The sequence below is a fragment of the Xiphophorus maculatus genome, chromosome 15, assembly GCF_002775205.1.
Source record: "Xiphophorus maculatus strain JP 163 A chromosome 15, X_maculatus-5.0-male, whole genome shotgun sequence".
NCBI lineage: Eukaryota > Metazoa > Chordata > Actinopteri > Cyprinodontiformes > Poeciliidae > Xiphophorus > Xiphophorus maculatus.
In genome coordinates, this window is record NC_036457.1 from 14,853,992 (window position 1) to 14,864,626 (window position 10,635).

Here is a 10,635-nt window from a genome sequence, read left to right on the forward strand (position 1 = left end):
GTTGGTTCTTTGCAAGAACCAGTTTAAAGATGTTTCCTTTTTTCAATGAAATTAGCTGTAATGCCGTGTTCTGTATGCCATTTGGACAAATACTCTCTTGATGTCAAAAGCTGATATACTGTGTATATTCTACTCATAAGCTAAATCACACAGAGAATGATGAGAATATTGAAATGACAGAAAATTGAGGAAAAAAATAATTGTATTTTATCATTGTAATGTTAAACCATTTCTAACATTGGTTACCTCAAGATGCCATATAAAAACATACTTTTATTAAAGAGGACAGTAAGTTTTTCTCCTAAAACTTATTTATTTGGATTTCTTTGTATTTTATCTTAAATATGAAAATAGTGTATGGACAACTATCTCATATTCAATTACTTAATTTTACAAAGTATTTTAAGCTTAAATGTCAGCACTGCTGTTGTTGATTTGCTAAAGAAACTGAAACATGGCTCAAAATAACCTTCCCCAAACTTTCATATTCATGTCGTCTCTCTTTCATGTTTTGGTGTCGTGGACCAGCCCGTCACCTGCAAAGATAATTGTGTATCCACTTGATTCGCTGAGACATTTCTGGCCATCTCTGATTGGCTTCTGTCATTCGAAGCGGGTTCTGATTGGTGGAAAATTCCAGAGTAGGAAACGTTGATCCATAGTAAGAGCTTAACATGGTTAGCTAAGTGAGGTAGTGCTGGTTTAAAACTAAATGTCAGACCTCAAAGCGATGTCTTTCACTCTATTGATATAAAATCTACGTATGGACTTGCTATTTTATCAGGAAGCTTAGTAATAGGTTGATATTTGGCCATTTTTTTAGTCTATGCGGTTGTGTAGAACTAGCCTGTTAGCTCTGCGTCGTTTCAGTGGAACTCCTCAGCTCGCTAGTTTTGTTGCATTGGAATTTCTTAGCTTGTTTGACAGTTGGGGAAGCTAAAATTAACCACGTTTATATGTAGTGATCCGGCCTCCGTTCGACCAGGTTTGTGTGTGAAAGTTTATTTTGTGCTAGTTTTCTCTGTGTCCGAATGTTTGGTAACAGAAACAGCAACGGCTGCAGCTAGCAGACGGTTAGCCCGTTTACATCAACAATGGGTTATAAGGGAGGGTTGAAGACGGCTAAAAGGCTTTATTTTGTGGCTATCCTCCTTCTCGTCTTCGCTGATCGACTGGCAGCAGGTAAGAGATGACTGTGTTTGTGATATGCAGACGTTTAGAGCACGTTTCGGGACCATTGACAGCAGCTGTTTTATCTTGGTTTAGGAAGTTGATCAGTCAATTTGGAGAGCCTGTGTCTTTACTACTGCCCTACTAATGTGTTTCAGATGAAGATCAACACAGAGACGATGGATCTGAGTTAAAGGTGCGTCAGGAGATATCGGATATTGATCGAAAGATATGTCAGAGCAGGAATACGTAATGATAGACACGATTATTTACTGTTTATCTTGTGACCTGTGCAAACCATGTCGACCCTAGTTTGTTTTGCTTCCACTTCAAGTGATCGTAACGTTACAAAAAACTGCACAAACCCGAAATGTTGCCTTAAAAAAACCCGTAAACCTAGTTGTAAAATGTAAATAATGCCTATTGAAGTCTGTTGAGTTGAAGCTTCATGTACATTAGCAAACTGTTTGGTTAGTTTCCTTTTCCCTTAAATGCATCAATTCTAAGAACTCCCACCATTATTTTTTTTAATGTCCAATAAATGCTATTCATAGAATTCCCATGCGAAAATTTCTATCTATAGTTTGGACATTACAATCAAGCAATAACAAATAAAATCAGCTTTTGCATTTGAGCTCACATACTCGGTCAGATTTTGACAGTCAAGTTCATGGCACTGGGGGAAATAAACACATCAAGCAACATTATATACTCTGATGTATTAGTAGAGGCATTTCTTCATTTAGATCAAAATTAGAGCTGCACAATATATTGAATGGTAGTCATTGATTCAATATCTCAGCTGTAAAAAAATATGCTTGGTGATGATATTTTTGCAGGATATTGTATTTCAAGTAACGTGCATTTACTGTCTGGTTGTGTGAACACATTTAGTCAGTTGGGTGGACCCTTGTGCTGTAGATGCTGAGGTTATTACACATATGAAATGATAAGTTCCTCTTTCTTTTTTTATGAAGTGTACTGAACAGTTCCTGAACGCGCCACTGACGTTCTTGATGTTTTGGTGATCTCTGTTCAACTTTAATTTTGTTTTGTGCAGTCGTATCACGATCCAGACTCTGATGAGGAAGACGTCCATATTGTATCAAGGATTCTGGCAGCCGCCGCGGCGACGCCTCGTGTCGACGGCTCCCAAACAGAAGAGGAAAAACGGTCACTTCGAGAGACGGAGGAAAAGGAAGAACTACCTGAACAGCCGCCGCCTCCTCCTCCTGAGGAGAAACCTAAAGAGGGTGAATCACATTTACTTCAATTTTTTTTAAATATAGTAAGAAGAAAATGAATTGCATATTTCTATAATACTTATTAAAATAACTTCCCCTTTTGTAAATTTTTTTTTTATTTTGTTCGCTTGTGTAAGTCTCTGCATGTCAACCTGCTTTCTCTGTTGCCGACGCTAAGAAAGGCAGCATGTGGTTTGAGGACAGGAGCACTTTGGGTAAACGGTTTAACCCCATGAGAGTTTAACAGCGTCCTGCACCTGTGGCTTCTGTTGCAGTCTGTTACGTCATTTCACTCAGGGGTTGCTTTCACCTCTACAGTTGTTGTTTTATATATAGGTAGAGATTAATTAATACTACAAATACTCAGCTCTTTAATTGTAAATAGAAAACAAATAGGGATTTATCTGATTTAGTTGTAATTATCACTGTGATTTCGAACTAGGTTTTTAGCATTTTATTATGTTATTTCAGTTCCTGTAGTGAATGGGGGCACAGCCCATGGCGAGCCCTGCATCTTCCCGTTCTACTTCCACGGGAAGGAGTACTCTGACTGCACCACTGACGGGCGGGGGGATGGACGGCTATGGTGCGCCACAACCTATGACTATGACGAAGACAAGAAATGGGGATTCTGCGAGAGTAAGTGTTCAGCTGTGGTTGAACCGTCTCTCCGGCTCCGAATTTGCAGTTTCAAGTTGTAGGAATCAGGATTTTGCTGTTTTTATTCATTTTCAGGTATCATTTTATTGACAGAAATATAGACTGTTGGATTAAAAAGTGAGCGTATTATTACATAGAAAAAGAGGCACAAAATGTAAAAGGACTGCATTTGAACAATAAAGTCGTTTTGTGTTTGTAAAATGGAGAGGCCATCAAGTTCACAACCTGGTCAGGGATGACGGAAATCAGATTGAACAAACTGTAGTATCACTTCAGCCCCTCCCCTCTCCTGTCAGTGGGTGTTATGAAATCTGAATTTAATTTTTTTTCCCATTTCTTTTTTGCTTCTTTTTATCTTCAGCGGAGGAGCAGGCGGAGCAGAGACTGCAGGCTGAAGAAGCGGAGGAGCAGTATCAGACAGTCCTGCGGCTGCTTAATGGTTCCACCAGGAAGGCCCAGAAGAAAGAGTGAGTTTATTACTTTCAGTATTTCTCCTCTATTCTGTTTAGGCTGCCTTTTGGTCTCCAGGCTCAATATTAACTTACAGTTTGGGTTAGATTGGATTTGATTGTAGGTGTTAATTTATGTAATATTGTCTTAGCAATTTATTTGAACTCCTTTTTCTTACCACATGTATTAATCATACAATTATATAAGTATTGCAAACAAGTTTTCTGCCACAGACTTGACTTTTAAGCCTTGTTCATGCATTTTCATTTTTATTCGTTGATAACTAATTCTGGCATGTGTTTGGCTGTTTATATCAGTTGAATCTGAATAATTTGAAGGTACATTATTGCCCCAACAACACTGATGGTTCAACAGCTCCACAGAGTGATACTCTCACTGCCACGCTTGACTGTCAGTATAGTCTTCTCATGATTTAAAGCCTCATTTTGGCTCTTCCAAATGTGCTTCCTGATTGGGTTTGTTTGACCCAATCATTAAACTTTTCTTCAGAAGTCATCTGACTAGTCTTTGTGGGCAGCTGCAATTTCCATTTGATTTTGAAGGAGTCTCTTTTGAAGCATCTCAGTCGGCACCCTTTCACTAAATGCTTATTTTGCTTCATTGTGGATGGTGACAGTGATGTTCTAGCATTTTCCAGTAGATCACTTTCAGCTTTGGTGGTTTTTGGGTTGTTTTTCAAACTGTTTTTCTGAGTGGGGCTTTTAGTGAGACGGTTCAAACTGGGGCCTAGTTTGGTTCTACACACACATCAGAAATGTTTTGGCTAACATTGAGGTTCTTGAATCACCTTCACCCAAACCCTGCTGTAAGTAAGAATGATTAAAAACCAGCTCCATGTCAAGAAACCAACAGATTCTTAAATAAACTTTACCAAGTGTTGATTGCTACAACAAACATGTAGTAAAAGTAAGAGACATTTGACCAATATATTATTGACAAGGTATGTTTTAATTTTGATCCAATAAATGAGAAAACCCAATTTATATATATATATATATAAATAACTGATTCAAATGTATGATCTTTCCATAATAAAAAAAGAACAATTTCAATTCCATCTTTTTTTTTTTTTTATATGGGTCAAAACATTTTTAATGTTTTGCAAATGGTCTAGAATTGGTCTAGAATCTAGTAGTGGCCTTTGTAGAAACTACTGCTTGTATTTTTTGGATATTCTCGACTGTCGTCATTTGAAAGCTTGGTTTTGGTTTGAAAGCCTTTTTCTGTTTCTCTTTTACTACCAAGCACTGATCATGTGACGTTGCACATCCTTATTTGCTTTGGAGGCCATAACACTGCTGGTCACGCACATTTTATGAGCTGTTTTTGTTCCGTTTCACTTGCATCACCTCTGCTTCTCTGATCTCTCAGGTTGTACGAGAAGCTGTTGAAAGTAGCGGAGAAAGGCCACCAGAAGGCCACGGAGAAGGTTGCATACGCCATGCTGTTTGGAGACTACATGAACCAAAATATCACCAAAGCCAGACAGATGTTTGAGAAGCTGGCTGTGGAGGGCTCACCTAAAGCTCAGATGGTAAAACCTCTAGCAAAGTTTAAATACCGCCTAAAGTTTGGAGGCGTTTTGAGCTGCCATCTTCAAGCATTTGTGTAAACCATCTCTCTGTCATTTCTCCTCAGGCTCTTGGCTTTCTGTATGCAGCAGGACTCGGAGTTAACTCAAGTCAAGCCAAGGTGTCTTTTCTACACTGCAATTCTGTCTTACAGTAAATCTGGCCATTGCATGTTAATTACATTGCTTCATGCTGACGGTTTGTTTTTCAGGCTTTAGTTTATTACACCTTTGGTGCATTGGGTGGAAACCTAATAGCGCATATGATTATGGTGAGTTGACTTGCTCATTCAATTGCTGCACTAACGGACATGTTATTTGCATATTCATAATAGATTAAATATCTTCCTACATTGTGATTAGGGTTACAGATACTGGGCCGGTGTGGGTGTTTCCCAGAGCTGTGAGTCAGCGTTAACGCATTATAGAGTGGTGGCAAATCACGGTAAGCATTTTTTTTTTTTTATTTGATCTTTTTGCGCTTTTATTTCACTTCTGAGGGTAATGTCTTTTAAATCTGCTTCGTCCATATTCTGTCCCTGTGCTCCACTAGTGGCGAGTGACGTGTCGCTGACGGGAGGCTCGGCAGTGCAGAGGATCAGGCTGCTGGATGAGGTGGAGAACCCAGGCTCCACCAGTGGGATGCTGGAGGAAGACCTCATCCAGTATTACCAGTTTTTGGCAGAGAAAGGAGACGTTCAAGCTCAGGTGTGTTTTGCTTTAGTTTGAGGCTCTTTTCAGCCACAACCATTAGCATTAGTGTTGGAGCAAATAAGGCATTTCATACCTCTTGAACTTTTTAATGTTTTTTTTCATGTTAAAACTGCAAACGTCAGTGGGGTTTTGTGTGATATATCAACAGAAAGTAGAGCATACTCTGGCTCTGTTAATGTTACTAGGAGAAGCTCAAAAATACACAATAAAATCCACAAAAAGTGAGATGAGGTGCATTGTGTTTCCCTACACAAATGTATGCTATGCTTTTTCGTTAAAGTTTTTACTTGCACAAATTAAAGCCATATTGTCTTTTCCTTTCACTTTATAGTTAGCCGCTACCTTGTATAAGCTTAACACATGGATTGTATTGAAGTTTGTGGTTTTGACGAGCAAATATGCGAAAAGATTCAGAGGGTATGCACACTTTAGCAATGCATTGAAAAAAACAAATGCCAAATTAATATCCAAACCTCTGCATCCAACATGGAGTCGGTATTGGTCAGAATGTTGATCTTAGTGTTACTTTAGTGCTTAGTTATTTGAAATCCAATTAATTTATCTACATTTCAGGTTGGTTTAGGTCAGCTTCATCTACATGGTGGACGTGGAGTGGAGCAGAATCACCAGGTAACATTAAACCACCAGGACCGCATATGAGTCTGTACTGCAGCTGTTTTTTCTCTTGTTTAGCATGTCTTTGCCCTCTGTTCTCACCAACAGAGGGCGTATGACTACTTCACACAGGCTGCGAATGCTGGGAACACACATGCTATGGCTTTCCTTGGAAAGGTTGGAAAGATTCTGTCAAATTACTTACTGATGGTTTATCTCCTCTCTATCTTTACTGTTTTTAATTTCAATGTCTGGAACACTCTCAAATTGTTGTGCGGATTGACAATAACTCTAGAGCTGTGTTAGCCAGTAGTTTTGAACCACCGTTTTGACACAGGCATTTATGCATGAAATCAGTTTTTTTTTTTTTATATTATGTTATTTGTTTGAATCTTTCGCCCTCAGATGTATTCAGAAGGCAGCGAGTTTCTCCCTCAGGACAATGAGACAGCTCTGCAGTACTTCAAAAAGGCCTCTGATATGGTAATGTAAAAACCCCTCACATTTTTAAGTGCATATATATTTAATTGACTTGCTTTGAGTGGCTACATCTGATGGGGACAGAGTTCTGAATATTTGTTCTGAGACGACATCGTTATTGTTCAGGGTAATCCAGTGGGCCAGAGCGGACTGGGGATGGCTTATTTATATGGAAGGGGAGTCCCTGTGGTAAGAGACGCATTTTACAAAATGTCTAAAATTATTTCTTCTTGACTTTTGATGTGTTTTTTTAATTTTTTTTATTAAGCTTTTAGAACTAACTAACATTTTCAGCAGCTACTTTAATTATTTTTTCTTTTTGTCCTCAGAACTACGAGTTGGCTCTAAAATACTTCCAGAAGGCAGCAGAGCAGGGTTGGGTGGACGGACAACTCCAGCTGGGAACCATGTATTACAGTAAGATGGAAAATATTTAAGTTCACTGGTTTTTCTGTATTTATTTAGTCTTCTTTTAATAATATATGTCTGTCTGTCTTTCTTGCAGATGGCATCGGTGTGAAGCGGGATTACAAACAAGCGCTGAAATTCTTCAACCTGGCATCGCAGGCCGGCCACATCCTGGCTTTCTACAACCTGGCCCAGATGCACGCTACCGGTACCGGCGTGATGCGCTCCTGCCACACCGCAGTGGAGGTAAGCAGCTGGTCTTAACTACACGTATTAAAACATGCAATTGTCTTCCGATGGATTTGAAACGCTTATGCAGAAATGAAAATGTTCCTATTGTAACGTGGTGTGTGTGCTTCCTGCTGTCAGCTTTTTAAGAACGTGTGTGAGCGCGGCCGCTGGTCCGAGCGTCTGATGACGGCCTACGGCAGCTTCAAAGAGGGAGAGACGGACGCCGCGCTGGTCCAGTATCTGCTGCTGGCAGAGCAGGGATATGAAGTGGCTCAGAGCAATGTAGCCTTCATTCTGGACCAGAGTAAGAAATCCAAGATGCATTTGTGTATAACCTGACTATTGCTTTGAACTGATGATGGTGAGTCAAAGTTGACGTTTTGTTGCTCCGTGGATTTTTACCAAACAGAAGGAGCAAAAATCTTTAGCGACAATGAGACCTATCCTCGTGCTTTACTCCACTGGACAAGAGCTGCTGCACAAGGTAGGCTCTTATTCAGTCATGCATCATAAATTCATGATTTAAGTTTTTTTTTTGTTTTGCTTTTTTTAACTCATGCTGTGACAAGCTATTCTGCATTACACGCTGGAAGAAGCTGAGGTTTAAGAGTAATTAATCATCTCCTATCTTTAAAACATCTGATTGAATTCACAATGTTTTAAGAAATGAAATACTCAATAAAAAATATTTTTATTTAGATTTTGCGCTTTGAAGATTCCATCATGTACCAGTCTGAACAAACGTTTTATAATTGTTACATGACTGCGACATAAAACAGTAGCTGTTTTATGTCGCAGCGACTTTAAAATAAGGTCGGGGCCTTATTAATCCAAATAGAAATGAGAAACGAAATAAAAAATTCAATAAACAACAACAAAAAAAGAAACTGCAAACACTGGTTCACTAAACATCAGGGGTAGTTAAACATCATAAAATGGATTGGGTACAATTGTACGCTCAGAAGGAGATTGGACTCTCCAATGACAGTTTAATCTGCTGTCTTGAAGTGTTAATAGTCTTGAAGTGTGACCTAAAATTAAATGATAAAAATAATAATTTATTATGTGAAACTCTAATTTCATTGATTAGATTAAGGTGCGGGCTGTGTCAACTCTTCACTGCTTTACATTTTCAGATTTTCTGTCGTGTGTTAATCAGAACGAATGTCAGACATTATGAGAAGTTTTCCTCTCGACTCTAGGAAAAAGAAAAATCTCATGTACTTTTCCTTTCAAGGTTACACTGTGGCTCGGATTAAACTGGGCGACTATCACTTCTATGGGTATGGAACAGATGTGGATTATGAGACGGCGGTCATTCACTACAGGCTCGCATCAGAGCAACAAAACGGCGCCCAGGCCATGTTCAACCTGGGTTACATGCATGAGAAAGGTCTGGGTATCAAACAGGTGAGTCTGCGCTACATATGAACTTCTAATAACAACTTATGTATGTACATATTTACAGATTCATAAATCAATGGTACCAAATGTATGATTTCTAAACTAGAAATCTGGAAGTTTAATGTTTGTTTTTTTTCTTCTGCAGGATATCCATTTAGCAAAGCGCTTCTACGACATGGCAGCAGAAGCCAGTCCTGATGCCCAGGTCCCAGTTTTCCTGGCCCTGTGCAAGCTGGGCCTGATTTACACTCTGCAGCACCTGCAGGACCTTAATGTAAGTGCTTCAGCCCTGAAACATTAACTCCACTGAATCTTCAGCCTTTTTTTTTATATATTATCTGTGAGATAAATGATTTTATTTATGTCTGCCCCGCTCTCTCCCGCCGCTCCCGTTTTGGCTTGACCTCTGGAAGCTGAAGGAGTTGATTGCTCAGGTGGACCTGGACCAGCTTCTGGGGCCGGAGTGGGACCTCTACCTCATGACGGTCATCGCCCTGCTGCTGGGCACGGTCATCGCCTACAGACAGCGGCAGCATCAAATCATCGTGGCGCCCCGCCCCCCGGCTCCCACTCCAGCGCCCCCTCCCAGACCCGCTCAGGACGAGGAGGAGGAGGAGCCGCAAGCTCAGGCAGAGCCTCAGGATCAGGAGGAGACGCCCGCCCCAGGCGAGGCTCATGAGGAGGAGGAGCAGCAGCAGTGAGGAGAGGCCAGGGAAAGACGCAGAACTGATTAAAAACCTGCTGCTTTGAGCATGTCTCCCACTGCTCTCCTCCACGTTATTAGAAAACTCTCATTGGCTGCTGAAACTGTTCAGTTCTCCATTCGAGGAGTGATGAAACAAACACAGGACCTAGGAGTTTTTTGTTTTGTTTTTTTTCCTGTGACTCGGGATTCTGCCAGAGGCAACCATGGCCTCACCATGGAGCTATGTTGCAGTTTCCTGATTAAAAACATTTTAAAGTCAGCTGATTAGAAGGATTCTAATTTCTGCTTTAGTTTCTTCTCACACGTCCCTATTTTGTCAAATGTTTTTTCGCCAGGAGTCGATCCGCTTCAGTCCTAAATAAAAGCAGATCTAGAAAATTAAAAGGGTAAGGGAATGTGAATTAAGCTTATTTAATGTTTTAGTTGCTAAAGACAGGATTCTGCTTCATTTTTTTTGGTTGAGGCAATTTTTTTTAACTGTCTTAAGTTAATTCTAGCTAAATTTCCTTCAGTATTTTTGCCGGAATCCATAAAGTTTTAATTTCTATACTATAATATACAAAATCCATCTGCTTTTTTTATTATTATTTTTAGAGAAACAATAAGGATGTTGGACAATTTTCTTTAAAAAGCTGAACTACTGGAGTGACTGTTTGGCTTTCAACAATGAGGAGCATTTGAATTTGGTCAACAACAAAAAAACAACCTTACGCCAAAATAAGATCCTATTAGAAACATTTTGTGGGAGAATATTTGTTCTTTAAACAATGATGCAATAATAGGTTTTTAAATTCATATTAAATGGCAAGTCGAAAACATGCCAAACTACAGTTTAGTGTCTTTTTGTTATTTATTGTGGGTTTTTTGATATCATGCATGTCTACTCAGTCAGTAATAATTGAAAAACTGCAACTATCAATTATATTGTTTAATTCTTTTTTTTTCATTTCCTGTATTTTTGT

At 39.4% G+C, this 10,635-nt stretch overlaps 1 protein-coding gene across 1 annotated transcript; it reads left to right on the top strand.

Annotated features, from left to right (window-relative positions):
* The first annotated feature begins 644 nt into the window (after window positions 1-644).
* Window positions 645-10,503, top strand: sel1l (SEL1L ERAD E3 ligase adaptor subunit). Its single transcript, XM_023348131.1, has 21 exons — window positions 645-1,182; window positions 1,329-1,366; window positions 2,231-2,423; window positions 2,886-3,053; window positions 3,436-3,541; window positions 4,917-5,079; window positions 5,184-5,237; window positions 5,328-5,387; window positions 5,479-5,560; window positions 5,669-5,823; window positions 6,403-6,459; window positions 6,553-6,621; window positions 6,850-6,927; window positions 7,051-7,113; window positions 7,254-7,341; window positions 7,430-7,578; window positions 7,702-7,867; window positions 7,973-8,047; window positions 8,801-8,973; window positions 9,113-9,241; window positions 9,381-10,503. The coding sequence occupies exons 1-21, from the start codon at window positions 1,095-1,097 to the stop codon at window positions 9,666-9,668; spliced, it is 2,442 nt and encodes an 813-aa protein (XP_023203899.1). The 5' UTR covers window positions 645-1,094; the 3' UTR covers window positions 9,669-10,503.
* The last annotated feature ends 132 nt before the right edge of the window (window positions 10,504-10,635 follow it).